Source organism: Oryx dammah, unplaced genomic scaffold (assembly GCF_014754425.2).
Source record: "Oryx dammah isolate SB20612 unplaced genomic scaffold, SCBI_Odam_1.1 HiC_scaffold_1, whole genome shotgun sequence".
Lineage (NCBI taxonomy): Eukaryota > Metazoa > Chordata > Mammalia > Artiodactyla > Bovidae > Oryx > Oryx dammah.
The window spans coordinates 83,935,713-83,960,666 of record NW_024070185.1 but is presented as its reverse complement, the minus strand read 5'-3'; the positions used below and the strand labels follow the sequence as shown (position 1 = coordinate 83,960,666).

At 40.8% G+C, this 24,954-nt stretch overlaps 1 protein-coding gene across 2 annotated transcripts in view; it reads right to left on the bottom strand.

Moving 5' to 3' along the window:
* Positions 1-20,788, bottom strand: part of ZNF169 (zinc finger protein 169) — a 41,283-nt gene extending 20,495 nt beyond the window's left edge. For both annotated transcript variants that reach the window (XM_040245774.1, XM_040245783.1), the window contains exons 1-4: positions 20,718-20,788; positions 5,033-5,118; positions 738-864; positions 156-251 (exon numbers count right to left, since the gene is read on the bottom strand). In XM_040245774.1, coding sequence (XP_040101708.1) covers positions 156-251; positions 738-864; positions 5,033-5,110 — 301 coding nt within the window. In that variant the 5' untranslated portion in view covers positions 5,111-5,118; positions 20,718-20,788. The remainder of the gene's footprint in view (positions 1-155; positions 252-737; positions 865-5,032; positions 5,119-20,717) is intronic.
* Between the last annotated feature and the right edge of the window lie 4,166 nt (positions 20,789-24,954).

Here is a 24,954-nt window from a genome sequence, read left to right as displayed (position 1 = left end):
GTGGCCAGGGAAGCCCTCTCTGGGCTGAGGAGGATGGCATGGAAGGCAGGCCTGAGGAAGAGCTTCCTCCTCAGAAGCTTACAGATGCTCCTTTTTCCTTACCTGCGGAGCACCTCACTGCCCTGATCCTTGTCTGCCTGCTGTTTTCCACTTACCTGCACAAAGGTCCAGAAGACATTCACTCTCCTCTCTCCAGGGCTCGTCTCCTTGTTCCAGTTGTATGATGAGTTTTGGTTTAGGAAAGGCAATTCCTACTCACAGGGGAAAAAAATCAAGGTGACCTTTGGTTAGTGGCTTAAGAGGCTATCACAGAATTCAGAGTCAGCCAGGGAATGCAATGACTCAGAAGCGGATAGGAAAGCCAGGCAGGGGACATGGATGGGGACAAAGATTTTCTGAATGCTGAGAAAAGATGACTAAGGGGTGGGAGGAATCCTGGATCTAAAGGCAGTATATGATTCTCCCCTGTGCTTGAATGAATACAAATCCTCTGCTATCTGAAGCAAGATCACTTTAGAGGAGGGCCTGGCCTTGGAAGGGGCCTAGAAATGCAGTGTCATATCACACAAATGCACACACATGCACGACTTCACCATTTCCAACTCTACAGGATCCAGACATTCTCTGAGGTATAGAGAAAATATTGTTTCTTTCTGAGCCAAAAGGATGGTGGCTACTCCATTAAATCTTAAGAGGCCTACAGGCAGAGTCTGAGACGTGGGACAGGTCATCCTTACCCAGCGACACCATATGGCTGTAGTTCTCCAGCATTACATCCCGATACAGGGTCCTCTGAGCAGGACTCAGTAGTTTCCACTCCTTCTGGGTGAAGGCCACAGCCACATCCCTGAATGCCATTAATGCCTATAACACAAACATATCCTTGCTCACCCAGAAACCACACAGGCCCACTAGTCAACTTAACCTAAGTAACCAACTAGGGCTGAGGCAGCAATAAGGCTGGCATGGGACATCAGGTGAGATCCATAGACCCTGCTTTCAACCGGAATCCTTTGCTATGTATTCAAGACTACTAAACCTCTTCCCACATTGCTGGGGGCTTCTATTCAGGGGTTCTCTATTCTGTTCTATCAATCTCTAAATCTATGATGCTGTGGAAAACACTGTTTTGATTAACGCAGCTATACCATAGGTCTTGAAATCAGATAGATGGATTCTTCCTCCTTTAGTCTTCATTTTAAAGGATTATTTTAGCTATTCTAAGGCATATTCCTTTCCACAAAAAATTTTAGAATAATCTCCCCTGTATCTACTAAAAAATGTTTCTGGAATTTGTACAAGATTTGCATTAAACCTGTATATCAATTTAGGAAGAACCGACATCTTTATCATGTTGACTCTTCAAATCTATGAACATGAGATGAGATGTCTCTCCATTTACTGAGATGTTCTTTGATTTCTTTCAACAGCTATTGTGGTTTTCAGTATAAAAATCTACATATGCTTTGTTAAATAACTGATACCTAAAAATTCCTTTTTCTTTTTTTAGTGATTTTAATAGTACTGTATTTTTAGTTTAGTGACCAATTGTTCATGATACAGAACAATTGCCATGATATAGTAATAAACTGTATGCTTATCCTGAATTTGGCAACCTGGTGGAACTCACTAGCTTTAGGAGTTTTTTTTTTTTCCTCCTAGATTCCTTAAGATTTCCTATGTAGACAATTCCTTATAATCTATATGTATTTTATTTCCTGTTTTTGCCTTACTGTAGAACTTCTAGCACAATAATGAATAAGAGTGGTAAGAACAGACATCCTTGCCTTGTACTTGAATGAGAAGGAAACATAATGTCTCAAAGCATTAAAATACTGCTCCACAAAGATACCACATCACACTCATTAGGATAGCTATTACCAAAGAAACAGGAAAGAACATTTTGGGAGGATGTGGAGAAACTGGAGTAGAAATTGGAGTAGGAAATGGCAACCCACTCCAGTATTTCTGCCTTGAAAATTACATGGACAGAAGAGCCTGGCAGGCTACAGTCCACGGGGTCACAAAGAGTCGGACATGACTGAGCACACACACATGGAGAAACTGGAACCTCTACTTACTGTTGTGGGAAAGGTAAAATGATGTCGTTTCTGTGGGAAAGAGTTTAGCAGTTCCTCAAAAGTTAAATATATCAATTTTAAAAACAAAGTTCAATTTATCATATGATCAAGCAATTTGAACCGTGGGTGTATACCCTCAAAGAATCAAAAGCAAGAATTCAATATACTCATACACCAATGTCCATAATGTGAATAATGTCCAGCATTATTCACAATAGGCCAAAGGTGGAAACAACCCTAATGTTCACCAACAGACAAACAGATAAGAAAATGTAGTACATATATACACATAACTGTACAGTCAGCAAAAACAAGACCAGGAGCTGACTGTGGCTCAGATCATGAACTCCTTATTGCCAAATTCAGACTTAAATTGAAGAAAGTAGGAAAAACCACTAGACCATTCAGCTATGATCTAAATCAAATCCCTTATGATTATACAGTGGAAATGAGAAATAGATTTAAGGGACTAGATCTGATAGATAGAGTGCCTGATAAACTATGGACGGAGGTTCATGACATTGTACATGAGACAGGGATCAAGACCATCCCCATAGAAAAGAAATGCAAAAAACCAAAATGGCTGTCTGGGGAGGGCTTACAAATAGCTGTGAAGAGAAGAGAAGTGAAAAGCAACGGAGAAAAGGGAAGATATAAGCATCTGAATGCAGAGTTCCAAAGAATAGCAAGAAGAGATAAGAAAGTCTTCCTCAATCATCACTGCAAAGAAATAGGGGAAAACAACAGAATGGGAAAGACTAGAGATCTGTTCAAGAAAATTAGCGATACCAAGGGAACATTTCATGCAAAGATGGGCTCGATAAATGACAGAAATGGTATGGACCTAACAGAAGCAGAAGATATTAAGAAGAGCTGGCCAGAATACACAGAAGAACTGTACAAAAAAGATCTTCATGACCCAGATAATCATGATGGTATGATCACTCACCTAGAGCCAGACATCCTGGAATGTGAAGTCAAGTGGGCCTTAGAAAGCATCAACATGAACAAAGCTAGTGGAGGTGATAGAATTCCAGTTGACCTATTTCAAATCCTGAAAGATGATGCTGTGAAAGTGCTACACTCAATATGCCAGCAAAATTGGAAAACTCAGCAGTGGCCACAGGACTGGAAAAGGTCAGTTTTCATTCCAATCCCAAAGAAAGGCAATGCCAAAGAATGCTCAAACTACCACACAATTGCACTCATCTCACACGCTAGCAAAGTAACACTCAAAATTCTCCAAGCCAGGCTTCAGCAATACATGAACCGAGAACTCTCTGATGTTCAAGCTGGTTTTAGAAAAGGCAGAGAAACCAGAGATCAAATTGCCAACATCCTCTGGATCATCGAAAAAGCAAGAGAGTTCTAGAAAAACATCTATTTCTGCTTTATTGACTATGCCAAAGACTTTGACTGTGTGGATCACAACAAACTGTGGAAAATTCTTCAAGAGATGGGAATACCAGACCACCTGACCTGCCTCTTGAGAAACCTATATGCAGGTCAGGAAGCAACAGTCAGAACTGAACATGGAACAACAGACTGCTTCCAAATAGGAAAAGGAGTATGTCAAGGCTGTATATTGTCACCTTGCTTAATTAACTTATATGCAGAGTACATCATGAGAAACCCTGGGCTGGAAGAAGCACAAGCTGGAATCAAGACTGCTGGGAGGAATATCAGTAACCTCAGATATGCAGATGACACCACCCTTATGGCAGAAAGTGAAGAGGAACTAAAAAGCCTCTTGATGAAAGTGAAAGAGGAGAGTGAAAAAGTTGGCTTAAAGTTCAACATTCAGAAAACGAAGATCATGGCATCCGGTCCAATCACTTCATGGGAAATAGATGGGGAAACAGTGGAAACAGGGTCAGACTTTATTTTGGGAGGCTCCAAAATCACTCCGATGGTGATTGCAGCCATGAAATTAAAAGACGCTTACTCCTTGGAAGGAAAGTTATGACCAACCTAGATAGTATATTCAAAAGCAGAGAGATTACTTTGCCAACAAAGGTTCGTCTAGTCAAGGTTTTCCCAGTGGTCATGTATGGATGTGAGAGTTGGACTGTGAAGAAGGCTGAGTGCTGAAGAATTGATGCTTTTGAACTGTGGTGTTGGAGAAGACTCTTGAGAGTCTCTTGGACTGCAAGGAGATCCAACCAGTCCATTCTGAAGGAGATCAGCCCTGGGATTTCTTTGGAAGGAATGATGCTGAGGCTGAAACTCCAGTACTTTGGCCACCTCATGCGGAAAGCTGACTCATTGGAAAAGACTCTGATGCTGGTAGGGACTGGGGGCAGGAGGAAAAGGGGACGACAGAGGATGAGATGGCTGGATGGCATCACCGGCTTGATGGACCTGAGTCTGAGTGAACTCCGGGAGATGGTGACGGACACGGAGGCCTGGCATGCTGCAGTTCATGGGGTCGCAAAGAGTCGGACATGACTGAGCGACTGAACTGTACATAATTCAGCCTTAAAAAGGAAAGAAATTCTGATACGTGCTAAATCAAGAGATTAGCCTTGAAAACATTATGCTAAGTGAAATAAGCCAGTCACAAATGACAAACATTGTTTGATTCCACTTATAGCAGGTACCTGAAATAGGCAAATTCATGGAGACAAAGTAAAACAGAGGTTACCAGGAGCTAGACATAATGGACAGTTTCATCCTGAGAAGATGAAAAAGATCTGGAAATGAATGGTGATGACTGCATAATGGTGTGAATAAACAATGCCACTGAACTGGACATTTTAAAATGGTGAAAATTTTATATTAAGTATTAGTTCAGTCCAGTTCAGTCGTTCAGTCGTGTCACCACTTCTCAACGAGAAGATCACCTCCAAGATCAGGGCTACGTACAGCCTAACACCATCAAGGCAGCTCCAGTACACGATAAAAGAAATGGGTCCATCCTATAAGAGCTAGGAAGAAATTTTAGGACTCACCTCATCCCTAGTAGTCAGGAGCCCTGGGGCCATGTTCTTAGTCTGGTGAGTGCTCTTCCTAGAGAAGACTCGTTGCATAGGCAGAGCTGGAGAAAGAGAAGAGAAGAAAGGGATGTGTGGGAGAAGTACCCATCTATCCAGCCTCCTAGTTTAGCAGAGGCAAGAAGGAAGTAAGGAAAGCAGGTTGAAGATGGCATCAGAGGCACCCTTCTTTTTTTAATTTAAAAAACTATGTCTTATTGGCATATATTTGACACACAATTATACACATATTTAAAGTATACAGCTTAGTAAGTCTGAAATACTTATACACCTGTGAAAACATCACAACACTGAGGAGAGTAAATTTATTAGTCATTTCCAAAAATGACTAATGTGCTCCTTTGTAATCTTTCACTCCCCTCCCCAACAGCAATTGATCTGCATTTTGTCATCAAAGATTTCTTACAACTGCATTTTCCAGAGTTTTTTTTTAATTTAAACTGGAGGATAATTACTTTACCATATTGTGTTGATTTCATCCATACATCAACATGAATCAGCCATAGGTATATATATGTCCCCGCTCTCTTGAACCTCCTCCCACATCCCACCCCATCCCATCCTTTTAGGTTGTCACAGATTATGTTTGAGCTTGATGAGTCACACAGCAAACTCTCACTGGGTATCTATTTTATATATAGTAATGTTCATGTCTCAGTGCTACTCTCAATTTGCCCCACCCTCTCCTTCCCTGACTCTGTCCACAAGTCTGTTCTCCATGTCTGTGTCTCCACTGCTGCCCTGCAAACAGGTACATCAGTGCCATCTTTCTAGATTTCATATATACACGTTAATATATGAATTTGTTTTTCTCTTTCTGACTTACTTCACTCTGTATAATAGGCTCAAGGTTCAACCACCTCATTAGAACTGACTCAAATGTGTTTCTTTATATGGTTGAGTAATATTCCACTGTATATATGTACCACAACTTTATTATCCATTCATCTGTCAATGGACATATACTTTGCTTCCATGTCCAAGCTACTGTAAATAGTGCTGCAATGAACATTGGGGTACATGTGTCTTCTTCAACTATGGTTTTCTCACACTGTGTGTCCAATAGTGGGATTGTTGGGTCATATGGTAATTTGATTCCTAGTTTTAAAGGAATTTCCATATTGTTCTCCATAGTAGCTATATCAATTTATATTCCTACCAACAGTACAAGAGAGCTCCTTTTTCTCCACATCCTCTCCAGCATTTATTGACTGCAGATTTTTTTGATGACCAGTGCAAGATGATACCTCATTGTAGTTTTGATTTACATTTCTCTAATAATGAGGGATGTTGAGCATCTTTCCATGTGTTTATTAGCCACCTGTTTGTCCTCTTTGGAGAAATGTCTGTTTAGGTCTTCTGCCCACTATTTGATTGGGCTGTTTGTTTTTCTGATATTGAGTTGTTTGAGCTGCTTATAGATTTTGGAGATTAATCCTCTGTCAGTTACTTCATTTGCAGTTATTTTCTCCCATTCTGAGGGCTGTCTTCTCATCTTATCTATTGTTTCCTTTGCTGTAAAAAGCTTTTAAGTTTAATTAGGCCCCACTTGTTTATTTTTTCTTTTAACTTCCATTAACTCTAGAAGGTGGGTCATGGAGGATCTTGCTGTGATTTATGTCAGAGAGTGTTCTGCCTATGTTTTCCCTTAAGAGTTTTATAGTTTTGGGTCTTACCTTTAGATCTTTGATCCATTTCAAGTTTATCTTTGTGTATGGTCTTGATGAAAGTGAAAGAGGAGAGTGAAAAAGTTGGCTTAAAGCTCAACATTCAGAAAAACAAGATCATGGCATCTGGTCCCATTACTTCATGGCAAATAGATGGGGAAACAGTGGAAACAGTGGCTGACTTTATTTTGGGGAGGCTCCAAAATCACTGCAGATGGTGACTGCAGCCATGAAATCAAAAGACGCTTACTCCTTGGAAGGAAAGTTATGACCAACCTAGATAGCATATTCAAAAGCAGAGACATTACTTTGCCAACAAAGGTTCGGCTAGTCAAGGCTATGGTTTTTCCAGTGGTCATGTATGGATGTGAGAGTTAGACTGTGAAGAAGGCTGAGCACTGAAGAATTGATGCTTTTGAACTGTGGTGTTGGAGAAGACTCTTGAGAGTCCCTTGGACTGCAAGGAGATCCAACCAGTCCATTCTGAAGGAGATCAGCCCTGGGATTTCTTTGGAGGGAATGATGCTGAAGCTGAAACTCCAGTACTTTAGCCACCTCATGCAAAGAGTTGACTCATTGGAAAAGACTCTGATGCTGGGAGGGATTGGGGGCAGGAGGGGAAGGGGACAACCGAGGATGAGATGGCTAGATGGCACCACCGACTCGATGGACATGAGTTTGAGTGAAGTCTGGGAGTTGGTGATGGACAGGGAGGCCTGGCGTGCTGCAATTCATGGGGTCGCAAAGAGTCGGACATGACTGAGCAATTGAACTGAACTGAACTGAACTGAACTGATGGTGTTAGGAAGTGTTCTAATGTCATTCTTTTACCCATAGCTGTCCAGTTTTCCCAGCTCCACTTGTTGAAGAAACTGTCTCTTTTCCACTGTATATTCTTGCCTCCTTTATCAAAATTAAGGTGCCCATAGGCGCACAGATTTATTTCTGGGCTTTCTATCTTGTGCCATCAGTCTGTGTTTCTGTTTTTGTGCCAGCACGATACTGTCTTGATGACTGTCTTGATGTAGTATAGTCTGTCAGGAAGGTTGATTCCTCCAGCTCCATTTTTCTTTCTTAAGATTGCTTTGGCTATTCAGGGTCTTCTGTGTTTGCATATGAATTGTGAGACATTTTGTTCTACTTCTGTGAAAAATGCCCATCAAATGTAGTTTGATCAGAATTCCACTGAATCTGTAGATTGCTTTGGGTAGTATAGTCATTATCACACTATTGATTCTTCCAATCCAGGAGCATGGCATATCTCTCCATCTGTTTAGGTCATCTTTGATTTCTTTCATCAGTATCCTACAGTTTTCTGTATACAGCTCTTTTGTCTTCCTAGGTAGGTTTATTCCTAGGTATTTTGTTCTTTTTGTTATAATAATAAATGGGATTGATTCCTTAATTTCTTTCTGACTTTCATTATTAGTGTATAGGAATACAACTGACTTCTGTGTCTTAATTTTATATCCTGCAAATTTACTAATTTCACTGATTAGGTCTAGCAATTTTCTGATAGTATCTTTAGGCTTTTCTATGTATAGTATCATGTCGTCTTCAAACAGTAAGAGTTCTACTTCTTTTCCAGTCCTAGATTCCTTTTATTTCTTTTTCTTCTCTGTTTGCCATGGCTAGGACTTCCAAAACTATGTTGAATATTAGTGGCAAGAGTGGGCCCCCTTGTCTTGTTCCTAGTTTTTCACCATTGAGGATAATGTTTGCTGTGGGTTTATCATATGTGGATGTTATGTTGAGAATTTTTGCATCTATGTTCATCAGTGATATTGGCCTGTAATTTTCTTTCTGTGTGATGTCATTATCTGGTTTGGGTATCAAGGTATTGGTGGCCTTGAAGAATGAGTCTGTTCTTCTTCTGCAATTTTTTGGAAGAGTTTATGAACAGGCATTAGCTCTTCTCTAAATATTTGACAGAATTCACTTGTGAAGGCATCTGGCCTTAGGCTTTTGTTTTTTGGGAGATTTCTTCTCACAGTTTCAATTTCAGTGCTTGTGATAGGTTGTCCATAATTTTCTATTTCTTCTTGGTTCAGTCTCGGAAAGTTAAACTTTTCTATGAATCTGTCCGTTTCTTCAGGTTGTCCATTTTATTGGCATATAATTGTTTGTAATAGTCTCTTATGATACTTTGTATTTCTGCATTGTGTGCTGTAACCTCTCGTTTTTCATTTCTAATTTTGTTGATTTGAGGCTTCTCCCTATTTTTCTTGATGAGTCTGCCTTGTGGTTTGTAAATTTTGTTTATCTTCTCAAAGAATCAGCTTTTAGTTTTATTAATCTTTACTATTGTTTCCTTCATTTCTTTTCATTAATTTCTACTCTGATCTTTATGACTTCTTTCCTTCTACTAACTTGGGGGTTTTTGGTTCTTCTTTTTCCAGTTGTTTTATGTGTAAATTAGGTTGTCTATTTGATGTTTTTCTTATTTCTTAAGGTAAGATTGTATTACTATAAACTTCCTTCTTAGAACTGTTTTTGTTGCATACCATAGGTTTTGAGTCATGTCTTTGTTGTTATTTGTTTCTAGGAATTGTTTTATTTCCCCTTTTATTTCTTCAGTAACCTGTTGGTTATTTAGAAATATAATCTGAATATATTTGTGCTTTTTACAGTTTTTCTCCTGTAATTAGTATCTAGTCTCATAGCAGTGTGACCAGAAAAGATGCCTGATACAATATCAACTTTCTTAAATTTACCAAGGCTTAATTGGTGACCCAAGATGTGGCTTATCCTGGAAAACGTTCCATGTGCACTTGAGAAAAAAGTGTATTCTTCTGCATTTAGATACAATGTCCTAAAGATTTCAATTAGGTCCATCTGGTCTAATGTGTCACTTAAGGCTTCTATTTCCTTATTAATTTTCTGTTTCGATGATCTGTCCATTGTCATAAGTGGGGTGTTAAAGTCCCCTACAATTATTGTATTACTGTCAATTTCCCCTTTTATGTCTGTTAGTGTTCATCTTATGTATTGATATGCTGTGTTGGGTGCATAAATACTTACAATGGTTATGTCTTCTTGGATTGATCCCTTGATCATCATATAGTGTCCTTCCTTATCTCTTCTATTAGTAATATTCTTTATTTCATGGTTGATCTGATTTGAGAATTGCTACTCTACTTTTCTTTTGATTTCCATTGGCATGGAATATCTTTTTCATCCTCTCACTTTCAGTTGGTATGTGTTTCCAGGTCCAAAGTGGGTCTCCTATAAACAGCATACATATGAGTCTTGTTTTTGTGTCCATTTAGCCAGTCTGTGTCTTCTGGGTGGACCATTTAATCCATTTAGAGCAATTATATATATTTATATATATATATACATATATATATATATACACACACATACATATATATATATATATATATATATTTCTGTTGGCATTTTCTTAATTGTTTTGGGTTTGTTTTTGTAGGTCTCCTTCCCTTATGTTTCCTGCCTATCAAAATCCTTTTAACATCTGTTGTAAAGCTAGTTTGGTGGTGCCAAATTCTCTTAACTTTTGCTTGTCTTTAGCTTTTGATTTCTCCATCAATATTCAATGAGATCCTTGCTGGGTAAAGTAATCTTGGTTGTATATTTTTCCCTTTCAGCACTTTAAATGTATCCTGCCATTCCTTTCTGGCCTGCAGAGTTTCTGCTGAAAGATCAGCTGTTAATCATATGGAGTTTCCTTTGTATGTTACTCACTGCTTTTCCCTTGTTGCTTTTAATATTGTGTTTAATCTTTGTTAGTTTTATTAGTATATGTCTTGGTATGTTTCTCCCTGGGTTTAGCCTTAATGGGACTCTCTGGGCTTCTTAGACTTAATAGACTATTTCCTTTCCCATGTTACGAAAATTTTCAACTATAAACATTTCAAAAATTTTCTCAGATCCTTTCTTTTCTCCTCTTCTTCTGGGACCCCTAAAATTTGAATGTTGATCATTTAATATTTGACCAGATGTCTCTGAGACTATCCTCTATTCATTTCATTCTTTTTCTTTTACTCTGCTCTTCAGCAGTTATTTCTACCATTCTATCTTCCAGTTCACGTATCTATTGTTCTGCCTCAGTTATTCTACTATTGATCCCTTCTGGAATATTTTTAATTTCAGTAATTGTTTTGTTTGTGTCTGTTTATTCTTTATTTTTTCTAAGTCCTTATTGAATGTGTTAACTGAGTCTTGCATTTTCTCCATTCTATTCCCAAGATTTTGGATCATCTTTACTACCATTACTCTGAATTCTTTTCAGGTAGTTTGCTTATTTCTTCTTTGTTTATTTGAGTTTTGAACTTGCTCATTCATTTATGCAATATTTCTCTGTCTTCTTTTTTTTTTTTTTTTCTAACTTACTGGTTTGAAGTCTCCTTCCCCCAGGTTTTAGGGTGATAGTTCTTCCTTTTGGTCTCTGCTCTTGGTGGTCGACATCTGTCCAGCAGTTTGGGTAAGATTCTTATTTGGAGGGACTTAGGAAAAGGAGTACGTCAAGCCTGTATATTGTCACCCTGCTTAGTTAACTTATATGCAGAGTACATCATGAGAAACGCTGGACTGGAAGAAACACAAGCTGGAATCAAGATTGCCAGGAGAAATATCAATAACCTCAGATATGCAGATGACACCACCCTTGTGGCAGAAAGTGAAGAGGAACTAAAAAGCCTCTTGATGAAAGTGAAAGAGGACAGTGAAAAAGTTGGCTTAAAGCTCAACATTCAGAAAAACAAGATCATGGCATCTGGTCCCATCACTTCATGGGAAATAGATGGGGAAACAGTGGAAACAGTGTCAGACTTTATTTTGGGGGGCTCCAAAATCACTGCAGATGGTGATTGCAGCCATGAAATTAAAAGACGCTTACTCCTTGGAAGGAAAGTTATGACCAACCTAGACAGCATATGAAAAAGCAGAGACATTACTTTGTCCACAAAGGTCCATCTAGTCAAGGCTATAGTTTTTCCAGTGGTCATTTATGGATGTGAGGATTGGACTATAAAGAAAGCTGAGTGCTGAAGAATTTATGCTTTTGAACTGTGGTGTTGGGGGAAGACTCTTGAGAGTCCCTTGGACTGCAAGGAGATCCAACCAGTCCATTCTGAAGATCAGCCCTGGGATTTCTTTGGAGGGTATGATGCTGAAACTTAAATTCCAATACTTTGGCCACCTCATGCAAAGAGTTGACTCATCAGAAAGGACTCTGATGCTGGGAGGGATTGGGGGCAGGAGGAGAAGGGGACGACAGAGGATGAGATGGCTGGATGGCATCACTGACTCAATTAACATGAGTCTGAGTGACCTCCGGGAGTTGGTGATGGACAGGGAGGCCTGGCATGCTGCAGTTCATGGGGTCACAAGGAGTTGGTCACGATTGAGCAACTGAACTGAACTGGGATCAGGAGTTCTCTGGCAGTCTAGTGTCCAGGACTCAGTGCTCCCAGTTTAGAGAGAGTTGCCCATTCTTAACCAGTGTCCTGTACATAAGGCCCCCAGAGCCAGACCAGTGGCAGGTTCAGACTCAATCTCCAGTTGGCAAACGAAGCCCACAGCTCCACCAACTGGGTAAGACACTGTATAACTGTAAGTCACTGTATGTACGCTATTGAGGAAAGGCTCTCACAGTGCCCACAGGTGAGCATTCATGGTGAGAAATGGTGACTTATCATAGTAAAAACAGAAGTTCTCCATCCACATCAGCCCTAAGGACAAGGCCTAGGAAATTCAAAACAGAAAGGGCACTACAGTTCAGACAGAATGTAGATTTGGAGAGAAATTTGAAGCAGGATAGAAGCCAGAACCTGGCTCTTCCTTCCCCTCCACTTATATACCCAAGATTTGAAATGTGATATTTGAAAGTAAGAATGGACAGTCATAAAATACCCTAGGTCTTCAGCAAGTCAATTTCATGAGAAAATTTTTTAGAGGAGAGATTTTCCTTAACACAAATCCACTTAAGAAATAAACATCATTCTTCAGATGTCATCTATTAGCCTCGACTGACTAATCTGCACAGTGAATGTGTTAGTGGCTCAGTTGTATGCGACTCTTTATGACTCCATGGACTGTAGCCCACCAGGCTCCTCTGTACATGGGATTTCCCAGGCAAGTATACTGGAGTGGGTTGACATTCCCTTCTCCAGGTAATCTTCCCAACCCAAGTATTGAACCCCAGTCTCCTTCACTGCAGGCAGATTCTTTACCATCTGAGCCACTAGGGATCTGCAAAAACAAACTGAAAAACATTTTGGGAACTATGAAGGCCAATTCAAATGAACTGGGTATTAGGTGACATTGGAGAATTACTGTGAATATTGTTAGGTAAGATCATGATATTCTGGATACAGAGAAAAACAAATCATTATTAAGAAATGAAGCTGAAGTGCTGAGAGTAAAATGACATAATTTGCAATTATTTTTAATGTTAAGACTTCAACAAGTTAATAGTATAAAAAGAGAAAGTTCTTATGGAATAAAAGGAGACTGAAGAGATATTCAAATGCCATGTGTGGTCCTTATTTAGACATTATGGAGGCAATCAAGGAAGTATGAACACTAATGAGATATTAGATGACATTAAAGAATCATTGTTAATTTTGTTAGCCTCAGGCTAAAGATAGGCTGTGCTGATACTCTCTGCAAATAATTGTTGCTGTGCTTAAAAAAGTTAAAATCTACAACTAACAGCATTTAACAGTGAGAAACTAGATGCTATCCCATTAAGATTAGAAACGAGGCAAGAATGTCACCTTTCACCACTCCTATTCAACATCATGCTAGAATTCCAGGCTAATGTAAGAAGACAAGAAAAGGAAATAACAAATATACTGACTAGGAAAGAAGAAATAAAACTGTCTTTTCTGAAGATGACTTGATTGTCTATGTGGTGGTGGTGTTCAGTCACTAAGTCGTGTCTGACTCTTTGTGACCCCATGCACTATAGCCCGCAGGTTCCTCTATCCATGGAATTTTCCAGGCAAGAATACTAGAATGGGTTGCAACTGCCTTCTCCAGAGGATCTTCCTGACCCGAAGGATCAAGCCCAGGTTTCCTGCACTGAAGGTGGATTCTTTACTGACTGAGCCACCAGGGAAGTCCAACTATCTACACAGAAAATCCAAGACTTCTTTCTAGAACATGTGATTATATCAAAGCTTCAGGACACAAGGTTAATATACAAAAATCAACTGTTTTCCTATATACCAGCCATGAACAGATGGAATTTGGAATCAAAAACATTACAGTGGCTCCCAGAAAAATGAAATACGTAGATATAAATCTTTTAAAAATTTGTATAAGATATACATGAGGAAAACTACAAAGCTCTGTGGAAAAAAATCAAAGATCTAAAACAATGGATAGTCCATATTATGGATAGGTAGACTTGATATTGTTAAAACGTCAGTTCTTTCCAACTTGATCTATATATTTGATCCATCAAAATTCCAGCAAGTTACTTTGAAGGTATCAACAAACTAAAGTTTATATGGAAAGGCAAGTGACCAAGAAGAGACAACACAATACTGAAGAATAACAAAGTCAGAAGACTGATATGACTAGATTTTAAACTTACTATAAAGCTACAGAAATTAAATGTGTTGTACTGGCAAAAAAACTTTTTTAAAAAAGAGACAAACAGATCAATGGAACAGAATAGAGCACACAGAAATAGACACACATAAATAAAGTCAACAGAGCAAGAAAAAACTCAGTGGAGAACAGACTATCTTTTCATTAAATGGCAGTACTGGAACAACCGAACTTCCACATACACAGACCTTACGTCTTCCACAAAAATCAACTTAAAATGAATAACAGACTTAAAGGTAAAGCATGAAACTGTTATGCCTCGAGTCCTTATCTCCAACCCGACCGAGAAAAACAAGTCCACCACAGTAATGCAAAAACAAGAAGGGAGTTTATTTCTAGCGCGCTAGGACCCAAGTCTCATCCAACGCAGTGGAATCCGACAAGGGCCCTGAACAAAGGGGTATGGCGGCTTATATACAGGCAGTTCTTTGTCTCAGGTTTAGGGGTAGTTGGCATTACATGACTGGGTTTTCTCAAGATGAGCTCATATCCTGTTCTTTTTTAATTGGTACATCTAGAGATTTTCCTTTCAGTTCTCCTAATTTGGTCAAAGGGCATCCAGCTAGGGAGGCTCTGTTAAAGAGACATGACTCAGGTCCTGGGCCCGGTGCCTCGCTGAGCCCGTTATGGAGGTTACCTGGTCCCTAACAAAACTATAAAACTCCTGGAAAATAACATGGGAAAAAATTTAGATGACCGGGGACTTGGCAGTGTCTCTTCACATATGACAGCAAAAACACAATTCATGAAAGGAAAAAAAAAAAAAGGTAAGCTGGATTCTGTTAAGATTTTTAAATTTCTGTTCTGTAAAAGATACTAGCAAGAAAATAAGTCAAGTCACAGTCTGGAAAAAATACATGAAGTAAAAAAAAATGACAGAGTAGAAAAGAGACACAGAAGCATAATCACTAAGTTAAATCATTTTAACTTAATCACAATCATTAAGTTAAAAAAAAAAAAAAAAAAAAACTTGGGCTTCCTTGGTGACTCAGAGGGTAAAGAATCTGCCTGCAATGCGGGAGACCCGGGTTCAATCCCTGGTTTAGGAAGATCTAGAGAAGAGAATTGCTACCCACTCCCAATATTCTTGCCTGGAGAATTCCATGGACAGAGCTTGGAAGGCTACAGTCCATGGGGTCGCAAAGAGTCAGGCACAACTGAGCAACTAACACTTAGAAAGCACACTGACCACACAAGACTATTGCTCTCAAAACAGTACTTCACACCATCACTGTTTTGCCAGCACTCCAAGGCCCTGAGAATACAACAGTGTGAATGGATGTGGAGAGAAACAATGCAGGAACAACTGTGAAGATGGAAAGACCTGAATGAGGATAGAGGAATGTGCCCCAGGACAGCTGTGCAGGAATGTACTCCATCAAGAACAAGCCTCTCTTCCTGGGAAATCACCTGCAGCTGTGCCCAAGAGGAGATATGACTTTGGCATAAGATATCAAAGTCACACCCTCCTTTAGTACCAAAGACACCATAAGACTATAACAAGGAAGTGCGGCAGGTCAGCGAGGCCCCTAGGAACCCTCTCTTCCTTAACATGCAGTCCCCTCTGAATGTGAGGGAGCAGACTACTCCAAGGCAAAACCTGGTACAAGAGAAGTAGTTCCACCTTCAGTATTCTCTCCCAGTTCAGACAATGGACTTGAAACCCCCAAGCCTGCAGTTAGGGAGCACTTCACTAAAGTAAGGTATCAGATACAGGTATGGAAAAGAAGAACACAAGGGACAGAATTGGGAAGTGGGTTTTAGAACAAGCTTTCTTTAATGTTATGCTGCAAAGAATATAATCAATCTGATTTCAGTGTTGACCATCTGGTGATGTCCATGTGTAGAGTCTTCTCTTGTGTTGTTGGAAGAGGGTGTTTGCTATGACCAGTGCATTCTATTGGCAAAACTCTATTAGACTTTGCCCTGCTTCATTCCGACTCCGAGGCCAAATCTGCCTGTTACTCCAGGTGTTTCTTGACTTCCTACTTTTGCATTCCAGTCCCCTGTAATGAAAAGGACATCTTTTTTGGGTGTTAGTTCTATGAGGTCTTGTAGGTCTTCATAGAACCGTTCAACTTCAGCTCCTGCAGCGTTACTGGTTGGGGCATAGACCTGGATTACTGCGTTACTGAATGGTTTGCCTTGGAAACGAACAGAGATCATTCTGTCGTTTTTGAGACTGCATCCAAGTACTGCATTTTGGACTCTTTTGTTGACCATGATGGCTACTCCATTTCTTCTAAGGGATTCCTGCCGCAGTAGTAGATATAATGGTCATCTGAGTTAAATTCACCCATCCCAGTCCATTTTAGCTCACTGATCCCTAGAATGTCGACGTTCACTCTTGCCATCTCCTGTTTGACCACTTCCAATTTGCCTTGATTCATGGACCTGACATTCCAGGTTCCTATGCAATATTGCTCTTTACAGCATCGGACCTTGCTTCTATCCCCAGTCACATCCACAACTGGGCGTTGTTTTTGCCTTGGCTCCATCCCTTCATTCCTTCTGGAGTTATTTCTCCACTGATCTCCAGTAGCATATTGGGCACCTACCAACCTGGGAGGTTCCTCTTTCAGTATCCTATCATTTTGCCTTTTCATACTGTTCACGGGGTTCTCAAGGCAAGAATACTGAAGTGGTTTGCCATTTCCGTCTCCCGTGGACCACATTCTGTCAGACCTCTCCACCATGACCCGCCCATCCCACATGGCACAGCTTTGTTTCACTGAGTTAGACAAGGCTGTGGTCCGTGTGATCAGATTGGCTAGTTTTCTGTGATTATGGTTTCAGTGTGTCTGCCCTCTGATGCCCTCTCGCACCACCTACCATCTTACTTGGGTTTCTCTTACCTGGGACGTGGGGTATCTCTTCACGGCTGCTCCAGCAAAGTGCAGCCGCTGCTCCTTACCTTGGACAAAGGTTATCTCCTCACAGCCACCCTTCCTGACCTTGAACACGGTTGCAGCCAAAGATGGAGAAACTCTATACAATCAGCAAAAACAAGACCGGGAGCTGACTGTGGCTCAGATCATGAACTCCTTATTGCCAAATTCAGACTTAAATTAAAGAAAGTAGGGAAAACCACTAGGTCATTCAGGTATGACCTAAATCAAATCTCTTAAGATTATACAGTGGAAGTGAGAAATAGATTTAAGGGACTAGATCTGATAGACAGACTGCCTGATGAACTATGGACGGAGGTTCATGACACTGTATAGGAGACAGGGATCAAGACCATCCCCATGGAAAAGAAATGCAAAAAACCAAAATGGCTGTCTGAGGAGGCCTTACAAATAGCTGTGAAAAGAAGAGAAGTGAAAAGGAAAGGGGAAATGGAAAGATATAAGCATCTGAATGCAGAGTTCCAAAGAATAGCAAGGAGAGATAAGAAAGGCTTCCTCAATGATCAACACAAAGAAATAAGCAGAAAACAAAAGAATGGGAAAGACTAGAGATCTCTTCAAGAAAATTAGCGATACCAAGGGAACATTTCATGCAAAGATGGGCTCGATAAAGGACAGAAATGGTATGAACCTAACAGAAGCAGAAGATATTAAGAAGAAGTGGCAAGAATACACAGAAGAACTGTACAAAAAAGATCTTCATGACCCAGATAATCATGATGGTGTGATCACTCGCCTAGAGCCAGACATCCTGGAATGTGAAGTCAAGTGGGCCTTAGAAAGCATCATTATGAACAAAGCTAGTGGAGGTGATGGAATTCCAGTTGACCTGTTTCAAATCCTGAAAGATGATGCTGTGAAAGTGCTACACTCAATATGCCAGCAAATTTGGAAAACTCAGCAGTGGCCACAGGACTGGAACAGGTCAGTTTTCATTCCAATTGCAAAGAACAGTAATGCCAAAGAATGCTCAAACTACCGCACAACTGCACTCATCTCACACACTAGTGACGTGACTTAGCAGCAGCAGCAGCAGCAGCAGCAGCAGCACACACTAGTAAAGTAATGCTCAAAATTCTTCAAGCCAGGCTTTAGCAATACGTGAACCGTGACCTTCCAGATGTTCAAGCTGGTTTTAGAAAAGGCAGAGGGACCAGAGATCAAATTGCCAACATCCGCTGGATCATCGAAAAAGCAAGAGAGTTCAAGAAAAACATCTATTTCTGCTTTATTGACTATGCCAAAGCCTTTGACTGTGTGGATCACAACAAACTGTGGAAAATTCTTCAAGAGATGGGAATACCAGACCACCTGACCTGCCTCTTGAGAAACCTGTATGCAGGTCAGGAAGCAACAGGTAGAACTCGACATGGAACAACAGACTGGTTCCAAATAGGAAAAGGAGTACGTCAAGGCTCTATATTGTCACCCTGCTTATTTAACTTCTATGCAGAGTACATCATGAGAAACGCTGGGCTGGAAGAAGCACAAGTTGGAATCAAGATAGCCAGGAGAAATATCAATAACCTCAGATATACAGATGACACCACCCTTATGGCAGAAAGTGAAGAGGAACTAAAAAGCCTCTTGATGAAAGTGAAAAAGGAGAGTGAAAAAGTTGGCTTAAAGCTCAGCATTCAGAAAACGAAGATCATGGCATCCGGTCCCATCACTTCATGGCAAATAGATGTGGAAACAATGTCAGACTTTATTTTTTGGGGGGCTCCAAAATCACTGCAGATGGTGACTGCAGCCATGAAATTAAAGACGCTTACTCCCTGGAAGGAAAGTTATGACCAACCTAGGTAGCATATTAAAAAACAGAGATATTAGTTTGCGAACAAAGGTCCGTCTAGTCAAGCTACGGTTTTTCCAGTGGTCATGTATGGAGTTGAGAGTTCTACTGTGAAGAAAGTTGAGCACCGAAGAATTGATGATTTTGAACTGTGGTGTTGGAGAAGACTCTTGAGAGTCCCTTGGACTGCAAGGAGATCCAACCAGTCCATCCTAAAGGAGATCAGTCCTGGATGTTCATTGGAAGGACTGATGCTGAAGCTTAAACTCCAATACTTTGGCCACCTCATGTGAAGAGTTGACTCATTGGAAAAGACCTTGATGCTGGGAGGGATTGGGGGCAGGAGGAAAAGGAGATGATAGAGGATGAATTGGCTGGATGGCATCACCGACTCGATGGATGTGAACTCTGGAAGTTGGTGATGGACAGGGAGGCCTGGCGTGCTGGGATTCATGGGGTCGCAAAGAGTCAGACCCGACTGAGTGTTGCAAAGGGTCGGATACGACTGAGTGACTGAACTGAACTGAATGTTATGCTGATAATCCAGCATGACGTTAATCTATGTGCCTATAAAGGTTATTAAAAACATAAATGAACATTACATTAACACATATGAGACCCCTGTTATACCTCTTTCCACACTCCCAACAGCTCCAGGAGATTCAGTACTTTGCCCAAGGACACTCACATACAGGCAGACCTGTATGTGAACTCTCCCTATGGAGGCCAGGGCTCCCACAACAGGTCTGACATAGGCCCCCAGGGAGAAGAAATGCTGAAAGAGACATACACCTGAGGTTGCAGATTTGGGGGAGAAAGAACACGGCTCGCATTGAGAAGTGGTGAATCTGTGTGAGGAATGCAGGAGACCTCACAGCTTCTTCCTTGCGTGTTTACAATGTGTTCATAAAGCAAAATTTAAAATAGAACTTAAGTCTGGACGTCTTACCACCCCCTTTCACTCTCTCATTCCCAGTAATTCAGGGAGTCAGCCCACCAGTCCCCTATGGCTTGAACAAAGTTTCCTGCCCTGAGGGCTCCACTCCAGGCTGCTGGAAGAGCACCAGAGGAGGAGTCAGATAACTTCGGCAGGAGTCGCAAATGTGAGCACAACGGTGCCCCACGCAAACGCGGGGTGTCTGACTCCCACCAGGCCCTTCCAACTCCCCCAAGAGCCCGTGGGGCCCGAGGCCGCTGAATCAAGTTCCCCCCATCACCATCGTCAGTCAAGGTAAGTCTGAGTGTCTGCTCCACGCGAGTCCTCCCCGCAAAACCCAGGTCCTTGGGGCCAAGCAGCGCCTCTATTGCCAGGTAGGAATCATCCAGCCGCGCTCCCCCAGTTAACACCCAGGAAGAATGTCCAAGGCACGCGCTTAGCAATGGGGACGTCTGCTCCGGCCAAAGGTTACTTGTGTCCACCTAGCCACCCGCACCAGTTTCGACCCCTCAGGAAGGGCACTGAGTACCCAGCACCGCTGCACACTGAGCGACCCAAGACCTCCGCCAACAGCTCCACCGAGGTGGACCGCACCTGACCCCGTTGGTGGGGGGTGGGGGGGAGAGGAAGGGGGCGGATCAAACCTCGAAGAACCCGCGGACAGGGTGTACCAAACCCGGGGGCCCACCCTCTCCCGGCTTTCCGGAGCCTCTATCCCTCGGACTCAGCAGCCAGAGGCGGGATAGCTCACCAAAAGCGCTGAAAGACTGTCACCACATCCAAAAATACGACACCGCGGCTCGGAAGTACGCTACCCACAACACCTCGGGGCGGGGACTACAATTCCCAAAATTCCCCGGGGCTCGAGATGGCACCACCTTAAACGCTCCAGAGCTCAAGACTGCGCTCTGTGAGCTAGGGGCGCGGGACTACACTACCCACAATGCCTAGGGGCAAGGGCATGCCTCCCAGCTGGACCTGGCTCTTCAACTGTAGTACTCTCTCGCTCAAGTTTCAGAATTACAGTCACTTGGGCCCTGGGAGAAATTGTGAAAAACTAGACAACAGCTTCCCTGGTGGCTCAGGAGGTAAAGAATCCGCCTGCAATGCGGGAGACCTGGGTTCGGAAGTTCGATTCCTCGGTTGGAAAGATCCCCCTGGAAAAGGGCATGGCATCCCACCCCAGTATTCTGGTCTGGAGAATCGACGTGGACAGAGGAGCCTGGCGCGCTATAGTCCATGGGGTCGCAAAGAGTCGGACACGACTGAGCGACTTAGCACAGCACACAAGTCTATAGAGTAGACAAGATGTGGGGTGGTGGTTGGTGGCTTTGTGGTGGAGTGTGTGTTTCGCATTTATGAGATCCCTGTTTCAATCCCTGGCACCTCCATCTTCATGGGATTTCCCAGGTGGCGCTAGTGGTAAAGAACCCTCTGTCAGTGCAGGTTAGATGCAAGAGTCGTGCGTTTCATCCCTAGGTTGGGAAGATTCCCTGGAGAAGGGCACGGGGCAACCCACTCCAGTATTCTTTCCTGGAGAATTCCATGGACAGGAGCCTGGCGGGCTGCAGTCCATAGGGTCGCAGAGAGTTCGCCTGACTGAAGCGATTTAGCACAATTAAAGTCAAAGTGACTTTCAGGTAGATGAGAAGGGTTGTTCAAGTGAGCACTAAAATCTTCCTTTAACTTTGTTTTTTTAAGCGAAGGGTCCCGTTAGTTTTAAGTCACCTGGATGTGTACCTGTCCTTCATACTACAGATTCGCCCGAATGTTTTTATATTTTAATAACAGAGTGTAATGAATGTACTTCTAAAATATGCCAAAAGTCTTGGCATTTTTCCTTTTTTAAACAGGAAAATTCTGGTTTATTAATAATAATAATGATTAGAAGAAAACGAAGAAAAACTAAGCTTGAAGACATTTAAAACTATAACTAAAATTAAAATTATTTTACTAATACAAAAAATCTCCTGATTAGATGTAACAGAGTAGGAAGCTTAAAAACATTTTTGAAGTATTTATAAGCAGACATACTCTTTTTCTAGAAATTTGACAAAAATGTTTTCAAATAACTTGTTATTTACTCAATACTCAAAATGAAGTAATGGGAACCAGATTTAACTTCTTGCCTAAAACAACTTTAAAAAGAATGAAATATGTGAAATGACTTTGAAGACATTGGACATAAGACAATGAAGAGCAATGGACCCTGAGAAATGGGTAAGGAGCCAGGTGAGCCTTAAGAAATTTCAGGTCACAGGACAGAAAAGGGAAATCAGAGCGGAGGAACTTCTTCCTCAAGTATCAGTTGAGTGCCTACCAACATGCAGGGGTGCAACTCCCGGGAAAGAAACTGAAAAAGATTGGTGGAAAGTGTCTGAGCACACATAAGGCCAGGAATAGTGCCTGTACCTGCCAGACAGAATGGAAATCATAGTCACATGGTGAGGAATCAACGTACTCACAAGGATTTTTGCCTCAATGACAGGGGCAAAATTAGGCCAAAATGCTTGAGTGAGAAAATCTTTATGTTAAATTTAGGAGAGAAGTATGTAAAATATGTTTCAGAAATCTTAAAGTCACTTTCACTTTTACATGAATCCTATAAGCAGAAATATACATATTCTTATATAAATAAAATCTCAAAGAAGGCTAAATTCAAGTTTTTCCATGAAATGAGCAGTAACTTTAAAATAATTCAATTAAAAGAGCATTTGCATATATTTCACCACCACAAAGTAATTCTAATATTTATTTGGATGACTATATTGATGATATTTATTCAAAACTGGTGGTAAATACCAGTCTGAATGGCCATCATCAAAAAGTCTACAAACAATAAATGCTGGAGAGGGTGTTGAGAAAAGGGAATGCTCTTGCACTGTTGGTAGGAATGTAAATTGATACAACCACTTTGGAAGATGGTATGGAGATTCCTTAAAAAACTAGGAATAAAACCACCATATGACCCAGGAATCCCACTCCTAGGCATATACCCTGAGGAAACCAAAACTGAAAAAGACACATGTATCCCATTGTTCTTTGAAGCACTATAATAGCTAGAACATGGAAGCAACTAGATGTGCATCAACAGATGAATGGATAAAGAAGTTGTGGTACATATACACAATGGAGTATTACTCAGCATAAAAAGGAACACATTTGAGTCAGTTCTGATGAGGTGGATGAACACAGAACCTATTACACAAAGTGAAGTGAGTCAGAAAGAGAAAGAGAAAAATATGTATTTATAATAATATTATTACATTATATTATTTATAATATTAATAGCATAGAATATTATTTATAATATTTAAATATTTATTATTATCTAGAATATGAGTATCCTAATGCATATATACAGAACCTAGAAAAATGATACTGAAGAATTTATTTAAGGGCAACAATGGAGAAACAGACATAGAAAATAGACTTATGGACATGGGGAGAAGGGAGGAGAGGGTGAGATGTATGGAAAAAGTAACATGGAAACTTACATTACCATATGTAAAATAGAAGGCCAATGGGAATTTACTTTATGGCTCAGGAAACTCAAACAGGGGCTCTGTATTGATCTAAAGGGGTGGGATGGGCAGGGAGATGGGAGGGAGGTTCAAAAGGGAGCGGATATATGTATACTTACTGCTGATTCATGTTGAGGTTTGACAGAAAACAACAAAATTCTGTAAAGCAATTATCCTTCAATAACAAAATAAATTTTTTAAAAAGAACAAAAATGGTGGTAAATAATAAAACCCAATTTCCTCTATTATTAGCATTTTAATATAAAACTGTAATGTGACAGTAATGCAAGTCAGCTAAATGGTACTAAAGCGAAAGTTAATAAGGTAACCAGGAAGGGAGAGAGGGAGGAAAATTGAAAAAGGTGATTTCAAATCAGTTTGATATGCTTGAGAAAAATAGTTATTTGGGGGAAATTAAGCTATCTCACAAAAGAAATATAAAGCTTTAACACCTGGGAATTAATGTTACAAATTTGTTAAATAGAACTTTAGTATCTACCCACAATAATGTGTTTTTGACCTGCTGGTTGATAAAGTAAGGCATATTTGAATTATTTTCCTGTGATTAATAATAGCAACTAATGATCTTTTTTTTTTTCTCACTAGCAGGGTCTTCTCACAAGTCACAATGCAAGGTTAAGTATAAATGTAGAAGTTAAATTACCTTTGTCAAGATGACTTCTTGGAAAAAGTTTTTAATTGGATAGTACCTTGATTAATAAATCCACTGAGAACACACTGCCATGTACCAGCACGTTGGAAAATAAACAATCTTTGTAAAATGAAAAAACTAAAAGAGATATCAGAGATCTAATGTGAAGTGTAAATTATTTTGAAAACCATTTTGTGGTATGGAAGGTCTTTACATGCATTACACTAAAGCAGCGACCATCAAAAAATGAATGCCTCAAGGCAACAGTGCCAGGACAAGTATGTTCATACTCCTTGGTGGATAGCTCTCATCTGTCTGGACTGAAATCCAGCTGAAGTGACTGAGTCTCCTGTTTAGAGAGAAAAGGACATTTCTGTAAACATTATTGGTGGCTTAAGCTTTGAAGGGGCTTCCCTCATAGATCAGTTAGTAAAGAATCTGCCTGCAATGAAGGAGGCCAGGGTTTGATTCCTGGGTCGGGAAGATCCTCTAGAGAAGGACATGGCAACCCACTCCAGTATCCTCACCTGGAGAATCCCATGGACAGAGGCTGGCAGGCTACAGTCCATGGGATCGCAAGAGTCGCACACAACTTAGTGACTAAACCACCACCAAGCTTTGAAACCACAGAAGGAAATTTAAGGAGCTACTATAAGCCACAGGGAAAACTTACAGACTGTGTGATATGAGGGATCCTGTCACCAAAGGATCAAGAGTATCTGGTTTGGAACTTTTTCATCCATAACTGAGGTTGATCCTGCTGTGGCTGCAAAATCTCATTCAACTGATGAACAAGTGAGTTAGCCATAATG